The sequence below is a fragment of the Polypterus senegalus genome, chromosome 16, assembly GCF_016835505.1.
Source record: "Polypterus senegalus isolate Bchr_013 chromosome 16, ASM1683550v1, whole genome shotgun sequence".
Lineage (NCBI taxonomy): Eukaryota > Metazoa > Chordata > Cladistia > Polypteriformes > Polypteridae > Polypterus > Polypterus senegalus.
Genome location: NC_053169.1, coordinates 53420279 through 53440100, shown reverse-complemented (window position 1 = coordinate 53440100; position 19822 = coordinate 53420279). Strand labels below are relative to the sequence as shown.

Genomic DNA, 19822 nt, shown 5'->3' with positions numbered 1-19822 from the left:
GTTCTTATTGCTGATATTGCTTTATATTTGAGACACATTGCATTTTATATTAGATTTTACATGTTGTTAACAGCTCTTTGAGAATATCTTTTAGAACATATATGTTTGTTTTTTTAAGAGCCCTAGTGGTGAAACGGAGCCAGCGTCATTCTCCTGGACCTATGAAGAAATCAAAGAAGTTCATAAACGATGGTGGCAGCTCCGGGACAATGCAGTAGAGATATTCCTAACTAATGGGAGGACATTGCTGTTGGCTTTTGATAACATCAAGGCAAGAAAGATTATAGATGTCATAATGATAATAAGAGTCTCAAATAAAATAATGACGTGTATAAGTACTATATGACTAGGTGTTATCATTAAATATTCCATTTTTTTAGCATATAAAATTTCTATTATAATGATGTCAATTCAGAACAATGTAATACATTATACTGCTTTATATCTTCCTACAAGTGTCGAATTCAATTAAGATCTGTTGACATGAATAGACAATATTTAACCTTTAAAAACTTTTGTACTGTTCAGATCATTAATTAATCACTCATATCATGATGACAGTGATTTCGTCCTGGAGGTTTCCATTGTCATGATTGTAGAAACACTTCACTGTCAGATGAAATGATCAGAATTTCTCAGTATTTATTTATATTTAACTTGACTTTGTAAGATAATCAGTAGACTTAAACTGTACCAGGAAAACTGACCATGAGAAGTAGGTCTGTGGGTTTGTAGATACAGTGCATCTGGAAAGTATTAACAGCGCATCACTTTTTCCACATTTTGTTATGTTACAGCCTTATTCCAAAATTGATTCAATTCATTTTTTTCCTCAGAATTCTACACACAACACCCCATAATGACATGAAAAAAGTTTACTTGAGGTTTTTGCAAATTTATTAAAAATAAATAAAATTGAGAAAGCACATGTACATAAGTATTCACAGCCTTTGCCATGAAGCTCAAAATTGAGCTCAGGTGCATCCTGTTTCCCCTGATCAACTTTGAGATGTTTCTGCAGCTTAATTGGAGTCCACCTGTGGTAAATTCAGTTGATTGGACATGATTTGGAAAGACACACACCAGTCTATATGAGGTCCCACAGTTGACAGTTCATGTCAGAGCACAAACCAAGCATGAAGTCAAAGGAATTGTCTGTAGACCTCCGAGACAGGATTATCTCAAGGCACAAATCTGGGGAAGGTTACAGAAAATGTTCTGCTGCTTTGAAGGTCCCAGTTAGCACAGTGGCCTCCATCATCCGTAAGTGGAAGAAGTTCGAAACCAACAGGAGAGCTGGCCGGCCATCTAAACTAAGTGATCGGGGGAGAAGGGCCTTATTCAGGGAGGTGACCAAGATCCCAATGGTCACTCTGTCAGAGCTCCAGATGTCCTCTGTGGAGAGAGGAGAACCTTCCAGAAGGACAACCATCTCAGCAGCAGTCCACCAATCAGGCCTGTATGGTAGAATGGCCAGACGGAAGCCACTCCTTAGTAAAAGGCACATGGCAGCCCGCCTGGAGTTTGCCAAAAGGCACCTGAAGGACTCTCAGACCATGAGAAACAAAATTCTCTGGCCTGATGAGACAAAGATTGAACTCTTCGGTGTGAATGCCAGGTGTCACGTTTGGAGGAAACCAGGCACCGCTCATCACCAGGCCAATACCATCCCTACAGTGAAGCATGGTGGTGGCGGCGGCATCATGCTGTGGGGATGTTTTTCAGCGGCAGGAACTGGGAGACTAGTCAGGATAGAGGTAAAGATGACTACAGCAATGTACAGAGACATCCTGGATGAAAACCTGCTCCAGAGCGCTCTTGACCTCAGACTGGGGTGACGGTTCATCTTTCAGCAGGACAACGACTCTAAGCACACAGCCAAGATATCAAAGGAGAGGCTTCAGGACAACTCTGTGAATGTCCTTGAGTGGCCCAGACTTGAATCCGATTGAACATCTCTGGAGAGATCTTAAAATGGCTGTGCACCAACGCTTCCCATCCAGCCTGATGGAGCTTGAGAGGTGCTGCAAAGAGGAATGGGCGAAACTGGCCAAGGATAGGTGTGCCAAGCTTGTGGCATCATATTCAAAAAGACTTGAGGCTGTAATTGCTGCCAAAGGTGCATCGACAAAGTATTGAGCAAAGACTGTGAATACTTATGTACATGTGATTTCTCAGTTTTTTTTATTTTTAATAAATTTGCAAAAACCTCAAGTAAACTTTTTTCACGTTGTGATTATAGGGTGTTGTGTGTAGAATTCTGAGGAAAAAATTAATTTAATCCATTTTGGAATAAGGCTGTAACATAACAAAATGTGGAAAAAGTGATGTGCTGTGAATACTTTCCGGATGCACTGTAACTCTTGGTTTGTACCATACGTGTACACAGGTTCTGACAGGGCACTTTTTCAACTGCGTGTATTTTTTTTTTCAAACCGAAAAAAGTAGGTTCTTGAGTATAATAATGGATTTTTGAACTGAAGTTTCACACATAGTATGTCTGTCAAGATTTTGATTGTCAATTCCTGTTGACTCAATGTACTGAAATAACAGTCAAGGATTTAGTGGTGTCATCAATAGTTGCTCCACTAACGATTTCTTAGCTTCTGACATTGATGCCAGCACCACCATACCCACTATTTCTTACACAACATCAAAGTTAGGCAGTCTTTAAGCTCCTCCAAAACATACCTTAACAATTGGCACTTATTCAGAGCCTTAGAGATTGTTTTTGTTTTAGTCATGGCACACAAGAAAATGAGCATCAGTCTTCGCCAAGCATTTTTCTAATCAATGTTAAGCATAATAAAATGTTTTCTTGCTTAATTCGGTCAGCAAGCATATCTATGTTGAGGTACCTGCATGAAATTTGTACTTTCTTTGTTTTACAAGTTATATATGTCACTTTATAGCCTGTTTTCAATAATTTGAGATTTGTATTAAAATAGATAGAAATCTGGTGCCAGTAATATTGGGTAGGCCAGCAGGATTTATTATTATTATTATTATTTTTTTTTAATAAGTCCCCTACTAATGCCAAGTGCTGAAATATGTAAACAGTATTACAGGAGTTGCCATCTGTGTGGTAACCCTTCAAATCAAAGTTATGTCACTTGCCATTAAAGATTCAATTTCACTGCTTGAAAAGAAGGTTATGTTCCCACTAGTTAACTGGTTAAATGTCTGACTTATATTCTCAATTTAGATATCTGAAAATTTAACAGGCTCATTAACGCCAGACCTCTCAAGGTCTTCTGTATTACAGAAACTATGTTTAAAAAAATCACTACTGTATTACTCAAGTTTGTTCAGTTTTATTGTTGTTGTGAGCATGTCTACCTTTGATGTAATTTTTCCAGAGGGAGTTTGAGTTTTTGGAGGGCAATATAAAACTAATATTGTTTGATTATAGCCCTTTACATTACAGTTGATCTTTTCTTCCTTTACACATTTTTTTTAAATCTCTACATTTAATTATTTTCTGTAGTGACTAAACAGCTGTTTCCACATTATTTATAGCATTAGGCAAAGTAAAGTTGGTGAAGGACAGACTGTGAAACAACTGCATTCAGTACTCAAGCTGATACCATCTGCTTTCCATCAGTAGGGCTGCTAGTTTAGTATTTCTTCACACATTTAACTTAGTTATGTTAGGTTTATGCATAATGATTAAAATGAGTTCAAGATTAAGCTTTTCTTTTTATTATATAATAATCTTCATTTTTTTGTTTTAATTAACAATTTAACTTTTTATCAACTGTATCGGAAGCAGAATTAAACACAGTACTCTAATTGAAACCAGGTAGTTTAGCTTTAAAATTGTGTTCAATGTCTTTATACTTTTTATCTTTTTTTGTTGTTTAAGAAATATAACATCCTTTTTTTTTTTAGGCACGAGATGATGTGTATCACAACATTCTAACATCTAATTTGCCAAATCTCCTTGAATATGGAAACATTACTGCTCTTACACATTTGTGGTGCTCAGGACAGATCACCAACTTTGAGTATTTGACTCATCTGAACAAGCATGCAGGGCGCTCTTTCAATGATCTCATGCAGTACCCTGTGTTCCCATTTATACTCCGTGACTATACAAATGAAACCTTGGATCTAAGTGAACCCAGCATTTACAGGTATAATATTTCTAAGCTGTTTTAAATGTTATGTTCAACCGGTTACTAATTGCATTTAAAATGTTAAAGTATAATATACCTTAATTACATTTATTGAATTTAAGAAGACAATCAAGTAAGATGTTTCTTTTTAATTGATAATAGAAGATGTATACCTTAAGACATACTACTTAAACTTCAAAGATAAAGAGCAGTCCCTGAGCCCTTCTCTGTCATGCAAAATTCATATCTAAACCACTTACCATTCAAGTGCTACATTCAGTTGTTTTTACTTTTTTCCTTTATCCATGTAATGAAAACCTGGTGAGCAAGTGCTTGATTATATGTAAACTTCCTTGTGTGTAATGTCTAACTTTAAATCTTAATGATTTTGTTATACTAAGATACAGATGTGAGTTAGAAAAAACAGCTGCAAGCCTTTCTAATGTATTTAAGTGACCCTGAAGATTTCATGTTTAGAACACATTTGGGATTAAGTAAGTCTGTCTAGGTCAGCATATAATAGAATGTATACTGATCTGTGAAAATTCAGGTTCAGGAATATTTGCAAAAAATGCAGCATTTTCCCCGCATGTAGGGTTTTCTTTGCACAAATTTGTTAAATAAAAGATAAAGTTTTGAATTTTAATGCTGAATCTAAATGAAATCATTGTATTTCTGCCAATGGTGTTTATAAGGTATTGAATGATATATAGATTGTTTTACAGTTTGCAAGCACTCTTTGTTATTATATCTCTGTATTCTTTTCAGCTAAGTATTGTATATTATTCTGCCTCATTAGTGGTACATTAAGTACATACAACACTTTAGACAAGTTGTTTTTCAGCGATTACTAGAAGATTCCTCTGACTGATATGACTGATGTTTTCCAGTTCTAAAAGTTTCATAATGAGGCCCCTTTTCCTTCTTGTAACTTAATTCTTTGTTTAGTTTGATTGCTGTTGTATATGATGTCTCAGTTAGCCACCGAATAGTTAGCTGTTCACTTTTATTGTATATTCAGACGTATCCTTCAGTTATAGCATGTAGAACGTTTTTCACTCTCATGTTGATTCTTATTCATTTTAAATATGTTACTTGTTAAGATTTGTATTTTTTTTAATAGCAGCCCCCAGTTAATATTTAGCTAAATTATCTGCTCTTTTGTAGTAGTGTAATTTTAAAAAGTAGTATTTGAATTGGAATTATTTTTTTAAATCTCATTAATCCCTCTACACACATCATAGGAGATCTTAATTTTGTATGTTTTGGATTGTGAATGTATTTTACACATTTCACCCTTGTCTGAAAGTACATTAGTCATTTTACAGTTCAGCTGTTTTCTTTTTGAAAAATTTTCCATAGGAACCTTAGTAAACCAATTGCTGTACAGTCCAAAGAAAAAGAAGATCGTTATGTGGACAACTACAAGGTACTCAAATTTAAAATCAGCATAACAAAACTATGTGTTCATCTTTCTGTCCATCAGGTTCATTGCATTTATCACAACAATAGCATAACAAACATTAGCACAGCTTTCACAAATCCCATACCCAATGCCATATGATAGAGACTTATGCATTCCATCACAACAATTTGTAGTAATACATTTTATTCCAATAGCCTGTACACTGGAAACGTTAACACTGAAATCTATATTAGTTACTTAAATTTCAACTCAGATGGGAAGCACAGCTAATTAATGTATTTAAAGTTTATTTCATGAAAGCAAACTTACAAATTGTTACCCTTTGTTTTCTCGATAATTTAGAATTAAAAAAAGAAGAGATTAGTAAAAATTTCACAAAATCGTGTATAAATAAAAGTAAATTATAACTTGAGTTTGAATTTAATATTAATGCTTTGCTTCCTTTCCATATTTAGTTCTATTTTGTTTTATAACTTTACTTTCATTTTTGACCTGGAAACAAACAAATTTAAATAGTTTTTTTTAATCTTAAAATTCCTTTAAACCAGCTTTGAGAAGAAAAGACAATACATGTAACCCAGAATGGATGAAAGCAAGGAATCACATATTGTATCTGAGTGTTATCAGTAGATGTCAAATCCTGCCATAGTTTGTAGTTATTTCTTTTTTTAACTTTGATTGCAGTACTTGGAAGAAGAGTATCGAAAAGGAATTCGAGAAGATGATCCCATGCCTCCTGTTCAGCCATACCACTATGGTTCTCATTACTCAAACAGTGGAACAGTCCTGCACTTTCTTGTGCGAATGCCTCCTTTTACAAAGATGTTCCTGGCATACCAAGGTGGTGATCTGCATACCAGTTGTACTGAAGTTTTTCTCCTACATCTTAAAAACTTGTGTTAGCCTAATTGCCCACTCTGTGTCAGCCCTGTAATAGTTAGCATGCCTTTAAGGGAAAATAAGACATTTTGTAAATAAGAAATCAAAAATTATAGTGTATATGGATAAAGTATACGGAGTATAGTCATGTATATTGAATAAAGTGTATTATGAGATGGAAAGGGTTGATATTTTGAAGAGGGAAAACAGATACACAATTTCATTAGTTTAGTAAACATTCAGGGCTTGATTCATTTAACCTGCAATGTACATCTGTAAATGATGAAATGTTATGACGATAGTTGTCACATTTACTAAAATTATAAGGAATTCCACTTACTCTAGAGGACTAGGAAATATGTGTTTTATATTCTTACGCATTTTAGTGATAAAGAATTTACATTTAAAAGGAAAGTTTACCTAATTAATTTTTCAATTTTATTCATGCAGACCAAAGCTTTGATATTCCAGATAGAACTTTTCATTCAATGAATACGACGTGGCGGCTTTCATCATATGAATCTATGACTGATGTGAAGGAGCTGATTCCCGAGTTCTTTTATCTGCCAGAATTTTTAGTGAACAGAGAAGGTAGATTAATCACTTGCTTCTGTAATCCATTACTTGGTTTCCTGTTTATTTCTAAGTAGATTTTGTCTGGAACAGTAAAATAACATGTAGAGCAAAATTTTAGTAATGTTTTTTCATTTTGTTGTATTATTAGCCAACAAACATATCCACTACAATTATGAAAACTTAAAAATAATGTTGTTGCAAAATGTATTGTCATATTTCTGGATTCTTGAAGAAAATGTATTCTTTTTGCATTTATTATATATGATATCAACTTTGCCAGGGTCCTAATTATGACTTTTACTCTTCTTTGCTGTTTCAAATGTTTTGTAAGTTGATTTTATACCATCTGAATACTTACACCTCAAAAAGGGTCCTAATTTTAGTATCATATTTATTTTTTGTAGTTTCTCATGTTATTTGTTGTTTTGCATTTGCAATTGCAGTGTGTCTTCTCAATATATTCTTGTATTGTTATCCAAGGATAAACTAATTTATTAACACACAGTTTAGAAACAAAACACCATTTCAAATACCAGTGATGTGTTTTGTAGTATTCGTAAATTATTACTGAGAATTAAATAGATGTTACTTCATAATAAACAAAAAATTTAAATTGTGTTTTTGCAGGTTTTGATTTTGGGGTTCGTCAGAATGGAGAACGAGTGAATCATGTCAATTTACCACCATGGGCACGCAATGATCCACGACTCTTTATCTTGATACATAGGCAGGCATTAGAATCTGACCAAGTATCACAGACTCTTTGCCAGTGGATTGATCTTGTATTTGGATATAAGCAAAAGGGCAAAGCAGCTGTGAACGCTATTAATGTGTTTCACCCTGCTGTAAGTTTTATATATTTTTGTGTACTTTCTTACCTAAATGACATATGGAAATGTGTGAATGAGAAAGAGTTAAATCCATATTGTGTGTATTTTATTGTATTACATTATGGGATTTAAGTTTATTTAATGAGAATGTACATCTCTGGCTTAAAATATATAATGTCAAAGTGTAAACAAAAATACACAACTTCTACAAAAATAATTACAAATACGTAAATTAGAAAACAGCAGACTCTTAAGGATTCATTCATTGACTCAGTAATTCACAGAGACATCACTGACAGTAATTATAGCCAAGAAAATGTTAGCTTCTTTCCCTTCTGTAAAATTGCTTAAGAGGTTACAAACTGGTTTTTAGTTCAAACAGGTTTTTGACACCTGTGACATATTTTTGAATTGATTTAGCGCCAGGCTTTGAGTAAACTACTGTGCCTAAGTAGTATGCTGTGTCTTCCTCCAAATGGGTCACCCAGTGCACCTGATGTGAAAGATGCCTGGGTGAATGTCGCAAGTCATGTAATGCATACAGAAAATATGTTCTATCAGTACAACAAGTTCATATTCAGTAAAACATTGATTACCTTACCAGAGGATGATGCTAAGAGAAGCAAAAACAAGAAATAAAAAGGTCACATTAGCAGAACTTCAGTCTATGTCTGCATTTTTGGTTTAGCATCAATAACTTCATAGTATATGTGTACTACTTGTAATGACCAAAAATAAAGAGCTGGAGTTTACCTTGGAAGTACAAAGTAGATATTAGGTATTAATAGTAGGAATGCATACATAGGAAAGAAACCTTATCTCACCTGTGTATTGGCCTTTTTTCACATTTACCCAGCTTAACTGATTGCCCCAAACGTGTTTCCTTTACTTGCCACAGTTTGAGATATCATTTCAGGTGTGACCTGTACTTTTTGTATCATCTAATAACTAGAAAACAAGTCCATCATGAAATATGAAAATGGACCATCAATGATGTGCTACTTACAAAAAAACAACATTTATTCAAAAATGAAACAATTCATGATACTTTAAGTGTCAGGATATACTGGCAAAAACATGGATTGCTTCCACCAGGACTTCCAGCATGTAAGAGATCATAACGCACCACAGAGTTAAAAAAGGAATGATTCAGTGGAAACAAATTATTTTACAGTACCCAACTAACTCTTTGAAGTTAAAAAAATCTGAAGACCTGTTGTCTGCATTACAGTGGTGAAGTCCATCATTATAGGCATGAATAAATCAAGAATCTGTAGTATTTCTGCCTGTACTCTATCTCCCTGTTGGTCTACAGTAGATTGCCATTTTTTGGTTTTACCAAGGTTTGCTAGTTGTTCCCAATAAACTACCTTATGTCACTGTTTACAACATGCAAGTGAGACTTAGACTGGAGTATGCATAAGGTATAAGTCTAAAATTCCACCCACAGTAAATAAAGATGTTATGCTTTTGAGCCCCACTAATTTTTATATCTTTTTTTTGGAGAAAAAAGTACTATGTATTTGAAAGCATTTCTTTAGAAATAATGCTATAGAAATAAATGTTTTTTTTCAGTGTAAAGTATAGTTTATGAAATGTACTTTTTATTTTATATAGTTTATTTTAATTCTTATTCAAGGGTAACAGTAGCACCTATTCCTACTATTTTTAAGTGGATGTAATGTAAAGGGTCTGTATCGAAGGACTGACATTTCATAGGAGTGACATAAATACCGTATTAAAGGAGTGACATAACGATGGAGTGACAAATTTTGATTAAAATTTTATTTAAAAAAAAAAAAAATTATAAAACTCTTTGTCGCCTCACCTACCACACACAACTGAAAGTTTGTTCGCCAAAAAAATCATTGTCGCCTCACCTACCACTTGGATGGTTGTCACTCCTTTGAAATTTATATCTGAGGTTTCACTCCTTTGTTATGTCACTCCTTTGAATGGGACCAAATGTAATACATTCTACACATTTGGCTACATTCAACTAAATATATGACAATCTGTTGCTTCATAGCTTATATCATTACAAAGAAGTTGATTATTTGTGAAATACAGTAATCCCTCCTTGATCGGGGGGGTTGCGTTCCAGAACCTCCCGCGATAGGTGAAAATCCGCAAAGTTGAAACCATATATGTTTGTATGGTTATTTTTATATATTTTAAGCCCTTAGAAACTCTCCCACACTGTTTATAAATATCCTCCACACAGTTGTACAGTAAACCCTTTTTTATCGCGGTTAATCCGCTCCAGACAGATAATTTTCCACGAAGTAGATTTCTTTATTTATAAATCTAATATTTTTGCAGTTAGAGCATTGAAAACCTGTTTACGACCTTCTAAATATGTTTTTTTAACATTATTAGAGCCCTCTAGACATGAAATAACACCCTTTAGTCAAAAGTTTAAACTGTGCTCCATGGCAAGACAGAGATGACAGTTCTTTCTCACAATTAAAAGAATGCAAACATATCTTCCTCTTCAAAGGAGTGCGCGTAGCAGAGAATGTCAGAGAGAGAGAGAGAGAGAAAAGTAAACAATCAAAAAGCAATAGGGCTGTTGGGCTTTTAAGTATGGAAAGCACCATGTTAAAGCGGCCGCAATGGAGGAATCAATGTGAAGGTAGTCTTTTAGCATGTTTTAGAGGAGCGTCCGTGTCTTCTAAGCAAACAGCCACTGTGCAAACAGCCCCTCTGCTCACACCCCCTCTGTCAGGAGCAGAGAATGTCAGAGAGAGTGAGAGAGACAGAGAAAAGCAAACAATCAAAAATCAATACGGGCTGTTGGAGCTTTTAAGTGTGCGAAGCACCACACAGGAAGCATATCGTATATCATTAAGGAGTTTTATTTAATATGTAATACGTGCCCTGAATGGGTAGCTTCTCAGCCATCCGACAATAGCTTCGCTTGTATGAAATCAACTGGGCAAACAAACTGAGGAAGCATGTACCATAAATTAAAAGACACATTGTCCGCAGAAATCCGTGAACCAGCGAAAAATCTGTGATATATATTTGGATATGCTTACATTTAAAATCCGCGATGGAGTGAAGCTGCGAAAGTCGAAGCGCGATATAGCGAGGGATCACTGTATATACATTTTTCAGTTATAATTTATTTCAAAGAAATGAAAGTTTTTTTTATACTTTAATATTAACATATTTTTTTGGATCAATGGCAACCAGTCCAAGCAAACACTTTCAATATTTTTTATTATGATACAGTAAAATGTGAAAGATTCCAGACAGCTTGGGTTAATACATTTAATATAGTTATAGTGCATCAAAATCTTATCAATGGCCATTACCAGAATGAAATTAATGTGCTCTCTTTGAAAATTGAGTTTGACAGGTCAAGTAGATTATAAAAATGTAAATCATAATTTTTCCTATGTAACAGGGCCATTTATTTTTAGATTGCATTTAAAATAGGTAAAATAGTAGACCCTTTAAATGTAAACTGCATTGTTTATTCTTTAAAAAATGTAGGCGAGACATTCACCTAATATTTTCTGTGCTATATTTCAGACCTACTTTGGAATGGATGTGTCTGCAGTTGAGGATCCAGTACAGAGGAGGGCCTTGGAGACCATGATAAAGACCTATGGCCAAACTCCACGGCAACTTTTTAATGCGGCACACTTAAGCCGAGCTGGTTCCCGGCTCACAATTGACGGAGAGCTTCCTGCTGCCATGGGGATACTAGTTCAGTTTGCCTTCCGTGAAACAAAGGACCATGTCAAAGACGTTGTGTACCCGGTAAGACGTGTAATAGTTAATCCTTAAACATGTGTGCCTGTTATCAATTCCTTTTCACAGATTTAGTCTATAGTGGCAAAATCCTTGTGATCAAAACATAAATTTAGATTTATAGAATTTAAATTCCCAAGCTTCAATATACCAACTATTTCTGAACTGTACAAAATTATTTGGCAAAAGTAAAAAAAATAGTGTATGAAAATGTAAGATATTCACAGCATACAGTGTGACTTTTCTGCCTGTAATGAAAGGATCTTGGACTGTGACCTTAGCCCCATCCATTCATATACAGTATGCACCTGCATTCCATTCACCTTAATTTGTTGCTTAGCAACGCAATTTATGCTGCAGTCATGTGATGCAATGGATAGCTAAAATAAAGTGGGAAGCTTGGTGTTATTTGTTACTTTTGCAATATGCCCTGTTCAGGCTTTGTGAAAGCTGTTTTTTTGTAGTTTATTTCAGTTTTTTTCTTAGCATCTATATATATATAATTCACTAAGGCAAGACACCCATGGAATGCATGCCGGAAGGGGCGTGGATTCACTAAGCCGCCGACAAGTCAGACACCTATGGCGCAGGCAGGAAGGAGCTATGCCCACCAACTCCAAGACCATTGGATATGATGACAATTTGCAGAGCCACGCCCACCAACTCAGACGTGACGACACAGAAAAAACGGCGTCATTTATATTCGTCTGTCGTAGAGGCCACATATGCACCTCCGAGCCACGTTGACTGTTCATAGAGGCATGTTTCTCACTGAGGTGAATTGCCATATGCAGCATGTAAAACTGTTTGCGAGGGGTATCCCAATGGATCCTTAAAAAAATCCTTTACAACTGAGGTTAAAACACAATGAAGTCAGCAGTCTTTAAAAACCGAGTTTTCGGTTACCACACACGACCGCGTGCACCATAGCAGACTGTTTTACACGCTACATACAGCAATTCGCATCCACGACAAACATGCGTCTTCTTGGATGCTCCTGCACGAACACGGAAGACGTTTCCCTGCCCACCAACACCCCTTTTTCACCGGCCCGCGTCTACCCTCGCTTTCTAGGCATTCACACTGCCTGCCCATGTTCCCGGACGCAAAAACTCATTGACCACCCAGTTAGTCCCTTTCGTCTGTGCTAGGAGTCCACATGCACGTCTGAGCCATGTTGACTTTTCATTATTCTTTTCAATTTCGACACCCGACTGCGTCCACCATTAAAAACCATGCAAAAGGAACAACGAAGCTCCGCCCAGAAACTCTACCCCTCCTCCCACGTGCTCGGGAATGCACCTCAGACCTCTGCCCGCCAACTCAAACAGCTCATCAAACACATACTCACTCTCTTTGGTCTGTGCTGCGGTCCAAATCCAGCTATGAGCCATGTTGATTATTCTTTTGCCCTCCATGGCTACTGCTTCAAATGTATTTCATGGAAACAACACTTCTTTCAATGTTATAGAAATTCCTGCTTCAGGTAACTGTTTGTTTCTGTCAGTTTTTTTTTTTTTTTTTTTTTGGAAAAATGTCATTGATGCATTTGTTGTTCTCAAACTTCGTAACATTGCTGTTAGCTTTGTCCCAAATCCTTCCAGCTACTAACAGCATTTACTTCCAAGAACGTCCTCATGCCTCTCCTCGAGTTTACAATCCAGCCCAGCGTCTCTTCATATCCCTGCTGTTTAGCGGTCCTTTGGATCATGGGTATTACGAGGTTGTCATGCCTCTCAAATACCCACGTGATAACCTTCTGGTGATATCTTTTGACTCTGTCGGTATGTGCACACAAGCTGCACACCCACTTGCTCGCCACATTAATGTGACGTCACCTACCCACTTTCCTCTTCCTAAAAAACATTTAAAGACACACTCCCCTGAACACACGCATTCCACACAGGACTTTCAATGCACCTTTTGTTCCAAAAGCTTCAGAGTGCACAGATATATGAACGCACATTTAAAAAAACACAACACTACCCGAATGATACAATATGAAGATTGCCAACAATGGTTCAAGACAACTCGCGATCTCAAAAAACACTTACGAATTCATTCCACTCTCACCTTCAATTGCACATTTTGTACCGAGGACTTCACGGGTGAGATGGATCTCCACAACCATATGCAGATCCATTCCACACAAAGATTTGTATGCAAATTTGCGACACTTTCACGCACCCAGATACCTTACTAACCATCTCAAAACACATTCCCTGATGAATTCTTTTCAGTGTCAACACTGCTCCAGAACCTTCACACGCCAGAAATATCTCAAAGCACATTTAAACACCCACTCCACTAAACAAACACATTCCAAACAGATCTTTGAATGCACGATTTGTTCAAAAACGTTCCGAGTGCAGAGATTTCTCAACATGCATTTAAAAACACACTCCACTGAACGAATTATGCAATGTTATCATTGCCAGCAATGCTTCGACACAACTCATTCCAATTCCCTTCAGTGTCAACACAGCACTAGATCGTTCATGCACAAACATCGCATTCACTTTTCTGCAGCTTTTCAAGAAGATACCGTCATTCACGTCCAAAAACATAACATTGGCCTACCTACTGCACTATGTGCTTCTTGCAGTGTTCTTCATTTGCCAGCAGAGGTCAACAAATCTGGACATTACACTAAGTGTTGTCATGCCGGCAAGGTGTCTTTGCCACCACTATCCAAACCCCCACTTTTATTGGAGGACCTCTTGACTGGCAAGAACCCGCTGTCCTGAAATTACTGTGATCATATCAGGGAATACAACTCTGCTTTAGCTTTCGTGTCAGTGGGCGCACACATCACTCAACCATCTGGACAAGGACCGTATGCTTTCAGATTCCACGGTCAAAGTTATCACCAGGTCTCTCCTTTATATAACAATTACAATCTTGACACGTCACCACAATACGGTCAGCTATATATCTTCGATTCTGCTGAGGCTACCAGTCAACGTTTGTAAAATGGAATGTTTTACCACTTGCAGTGACATTTTTTTGCTTCAACTAGACAACATGCTATGACGGGTTAATCCCTTCGCAAAGTCTTACATGGAAATGCATGACATTATCACTCACGGTAACCCTGTTACTGCTGTACGAATGGTGTTCATGGAAAATCCAGGCCTGGATATGAGAAGGTATAACGCCCCGTCCTGTCAAACTGATGTTCCTGCTATCTTTGTAGGTGAAGACGGGAAACCTCCCGGGAAACAACGTGACATTTGCATATATCCAAGGGGAGATGCTTGCAAACGTATCTCTGTTATCAATATAAACTGTGACGCCATGGTTTATCTACTGCTATTCCCTTACGGAGATCCAGGCTGGCACATACAATTAACCCATTTTGAGGAAAAGCGAACCGCGAAAAGAATGCGAATCACACACCTCCAATTTTATGCTTTCAGGCTTGCCATGAGATCTTCATTTAGTGTCTTGCATTCCAGTGGCAAACTCTTCAAGTAATACATCGTCAAAGCATATGTCAGAACTGAAGGCGCGTGTCTACATTACCTTCACTCACATCAACAAGATTTGCGTGTAGAGCAATACAGGGGACTAATGGATGCTGTCACTGAGAAAGCATATCACCATGACCTCTGCCCTGGACAATTGATCATTTCTTCCCTCTGCCTTTCAAGGCAGTCCAAGGTACATGCAACTGTACTACCAAGACGCAATGGCAATTGTCCGCAAATGTGGAAAGCCTGACTTATTCTTCATCTTCACCTAAAATCCTGCTTGGCCGGAAATCTGCAACGCCAATAAATCTTGCTGATTTATTACATTACCGATTTTTCAAATGTTAATTTTCTCCCTGTGCTTAAAAATCATTAAAAAACCGGCCTGATTATGCGGCGTATGGTACTCTGCGGGTTGGGTAGTTATACATATTTTGGAATTTACTTTATGACTTATAATTCTAGTAGAACTATGCCCACCTTGCTAAGCCTGCCATTTTGAACTTGTGATCTTTACTCATTTTTGACTGTTTGCTCATTATGCATCCTTGTTTTTCTTCTGGCAGTCTGTTTCTGCATTGACATTTAGGTGCATTTTGCCTGCTAAACTTGTTTGGGCATCACCTACTGTCTGCTTTGATGACTTTGCTTTTACATCAGAGAAACCCATGACAGAAGGTCATTCTAAGGAAGCTTACTCTTCGGGGGACTGAGTGTCAGTTGTGAATATGACAGTACCAACTTAAAAAAAAATATCTCAAGAAGCTATATTTTTGTTGTTCCACTTAGTGGTTGGGCTGAAGATGGTGCAGTTATGCCTTAAATTGTAATTCCTCACTCCAAAGACTTCACAAACCTGTCTTAAATGTATGTCAATTTCTTTATACCTCATGAAGGTTAAACTGCTAATAGTTAAAAGTGAAGTATTTTATGCAGCATGCACTAATTGATTTACTTTCACTTTCATGTTGAAATACTTTATTGATTTAAATTAAGTAAATCTTTGACAGTAATTTTGTGTCACTAATGAACAGTGCTTATTTTACTTATTTAAATGTGACAAAATTGAATTTTTATTATTTTGCATTTAGTACCTACTCATTTTAGCTTAACATCCAAAGAATATCCAAAGAAACTGAAGGTATGTGATATGGTGTTTCAGAGCCCATTGCCCTGGATTAAAGGTCTGAAATGGGGAGAATACGTGGGTTCACCCAGTGCCCCTGACCCTGTTGTCTGCTTCAGCCAACCTCATGGAGAGCGATTTGGGTCATTACTGGCATTACCTACCAGAGCTATTTGTGGGTTATCAAGAAAATTCTGCCTGATGATGATTTACAGCAAGGAGCAAGGTACTCTGATTAAGTGTTCTTAACACTTTTTATCCCCATAATATATTTGCTGCAAATACTAATAGTATTTACCTTATGAACAATACAATTGAAAGTTTTGGTAAATGGTTGTTATTTTTTTATAAATGTTCCATTTGCAAGGTTTATTTCATATATCTGGTTATTGACTTAAAATTATGCCCAACCTCTTACTTTAAATGTGTTTTTCCCCATAATTTATAAAAGGTTTGTACAGTAGTCTGGTTGGGGTGTAGGTAAGATATAGGCTTTCTGTAAGCACCTTTCTTTCATTTATCAGAAGTACCCTATTCACTTTCACATCATGAAACTTTCTGTATTAGATATGTTTATCTTTCATTATATTTTCCTGAATCTTAGATGTCCTGTAGTTTTCAGTTTATTTTATCTTACTTATCCAACACTATATTTTGTACTGTAATTTTGTGATATTTCTAACTTATTAAATTACAGTATTTTATATAAGATAGCAACAAAGTCATACATTAATTCTGTGGTTTAATTATGTTATTGCTTATTTGTTGTCTGAAAGCTTTAGTAATTTATTTTTATTCTAAAGAAAAGACTGTCTTACCAGCATGACAACTGAATGAAAAAATCAACAAAAATCGAACATTTTATATGTGAAATGTCATTACCTTATTTTTTTGCTTCTATATCAAATTTTCTTCTAATAAATGTAGTATGATTTTAAAGCATATTTCGAAATGCACAGTTTTATAGTTTGGGGCAACTGATTAAATGAGAATTAAAATGTGTAGGTATCCCTCATAATGTTTTAATCATATATTTTTGGTTCCTGACAATTTCAAAAGTTTTGACAACTACATTGTATTTCCTGGGCTGCTTGATTAAATAGCAAGTATTTTTTTTTTTTTTTGCTTTTATCCTTTACTCAGAAAAAGCATTACATTGTATTATTTAGTGTGGTAAGAAGTTTAAACACTTTATTACCATTGTTTAATAAATTATTTTCTTTATTTTTAAGTAATTTTTCTCTGTGCATTTTGCACACTTATTACTTATCGCATTGTAATAATAACAGTTAATAAAGTGTATAGGGCACAAATGAGGATGACAATGAGTACTGAAGAGGAGCACTTATGTGTACAATTCACCTGTGAATTCTTTTGGAATCAATTGCTTAGGATGACATCACACTACATGATACGTTGCAAAGGAATTCATTTGCTGAATCCTGATACCCCTGAAAGTGTCAAGTTATATGAATAATATAAAGGCAGTTTGATTTTTGTTGTAATGAGCCACATAGAGTTGTAGAGCTCAGTGACTGAGTCACTGGGTGTGTCACACTACATGATGGATAGTATTTGAAGCAACTCTATGTGACTGTAGTAAGTGTATTTTTATTGAAGGCTATGAAAATTCTAGGCAAGTACATCTAATTTATGATGACCTTAAATAACCATATTGCTGCTTAATAAACATGATAAAAAATCTTAACAACCAAGGTCAGGAAAAGTAATTAATCCCTATTTACTAAGTGTCAGGTACTTTATTTCTTAAATCACTTTAAAAAGGTAATAAAATGAATTGAATTGTTTGACATACAGTGCATCCGGAAAGTATTCACAGGACATCACTTTTTCCACATTTTGATATGTTACAGCCTTATTCCAAAATGGATTAAATTCATTTTTTTTCCTCAGAATTCTACACACAACACCCCATAATGACAACGTGAAAAAAGTTTACTTGAGAATTTTGTTTCTCATGGTCTGAGAGTCCTTCAGGTACCTTTTGGCAAACTCCAGGTGGGCTGCCATGTGCCTTTTACTAAGGAGTGGCTTCTGTCTGGCCACTCTACCATACAGGCCTGATTGGTGGATTGCTGCAGAGATAGTTGTCCTTCTGGAAGGTTCTCCTCTCTCCACAGAGGACCTCTGGAGCTCTGACAGAGTGACCATCGGGTTCTTGGTCACCTCCCTGACTAAGGCCCTTCTTCCCCGATCGCTCAGTTTAGGTGGCTGGCCAGCTCTAGGAAGAGTCCTGGTGGTTGTGAACTTCTTCCACTTATGGATGATGGAGGCCACTGTACTCATTGGGACCTTCAAAGCAGCAGAAATTGTTCTGTAACCTTCCCCAGATTTGTGCCTCGGGACAATCCTGTCTCGGAGGTCTACAGACAATTCCTTTGACTTCATGCTTGGTTTGTGCTCTGACATGAACTGTCAACTGTGGGACCTTATATAGACAGGTGTGTGCCTTTCCAAATCATGTCCAGTCAACTGAATTTACCACAGGTGGACTTCAATTAAGCTGCAGAAACATCTCAAGGATTAACAGGGGAAACGGGATGCACCTGAGCTCAATTTTGAGCTTCATGGCAAAAGCTATGAATACTTATGTACATGTACTTTCTCAATTTTTTTATTTTTAATACATTTGCAAAAACCTCAATTAAATTTTTTTCACGTCATTATGGGGTGTTGTGTGTAGAATTCTGAGGAAAAAAATAAATTGAATCCATTTTGGAATAAGGCTGGAACATAAAATATGGAAAAAGTGATGCGCTGTGAATACTTTCTGGATGCACTGTAAAAATACTAATTGGGTAACAGCTGCAATTTCAAGTAAGAGAGGAGTCTGAGAAGAAGCATGTACTGTATTTAGTTATAACTAAAAATTGACTCTTGTCATAGATCCCTGGGATCAGATCTTTAGAGACAATACTATAAACAGATGTCAAGACCTAGGTATCAGTAATGAACCTCAGTTTGTTTTTGCATCTTCCAATATAGTTGGTACTATGAATATTTCAGAATGAAACTGAATTTTTTGTAATACACTGTTACTACAAAAGGAAGTACCACTTTTATATACAGTAATACCTCTGTTAACAAAGTAGACTTGTTGCAGGACATCAGCTTGTGTTGTTGGAGGTAGAAAAGCAATATTAATAAATAGTGAAATGCTGGCGATTGGGGGTTTGAGCATTGGTAATTTTGCGGCCCACACTGCCATCTTCTTTGGCTGGCATTCCATGCTGTTGTTGCCACCCCTGTTTTTCCACTGTTTCTTCCATTTGTCAACGCACACTCTCATTTACTTCACACTGCATTTATACCTTCTCACACTTTGATGAGCCAAATAAAATAAGGATCCCTAAGGAGACGTGCCATTGACTATACGTCCGTGTCAATGGATTTAACAATGGAGAAGTATCTTCTGAATATCAATAGTTCTTAACCACCCAGTGTCTTCAGATTTTTGTTCCAACCAGTTTCTCAATCAGTCGGTCATTGCTATCTTTAATTGATCACATTGTTTAACACTAGAATTACCAGAGCCTACGAAAAAACTCGTAATTCCGTCCCACCCTAAACTGCTTCTTAAATCCCTTCACACCTCTCTGCCAGCGCCCTTT

The 19822-nt window shown here is 36.3% G+C and overlaps 1 protein-coding gene across 4 annotated transcripts in view; it reads left to right on the top strand.

The window, feature by feature from the left end:
* Positions 1-19822, top strand: part of lyst (lysosomal trafficking regulator) — a 299712-nt gene that overhangs the window by 241452 nt on the left and 38438 nt on the right. For all 4 annotated transcript variants that reach the window (XM_039737860.1, XM_039737864.1, XM_039737863.1 and 1 more), the window contains 8 exons: positions 119-271; positions 3892-4136; positions 5481-5547; positions 6229-6385; positions 6874-7014; positions 7627-7844; positions 11370-11600; positions 16227-16416. In XM_039737860.1, the coding sequence (XP_039593794.1) occupies positions 119-271; positions 3892-4136; positions 5481-5547; positions 6229-6385; positions 6874-7014; positions 7627-7844; positions 11370-11600; positions 16227-16416 (1402 nt within the window). The remainder of the gene's footprint in view (positions 1-118; positions 272-3891; positions 4137-5480; positions 5548-6228; positions 6386-6873; positions 7015-7626; positions 7845-11369; positions 11601-16226; positions 16417-19822) is intronic.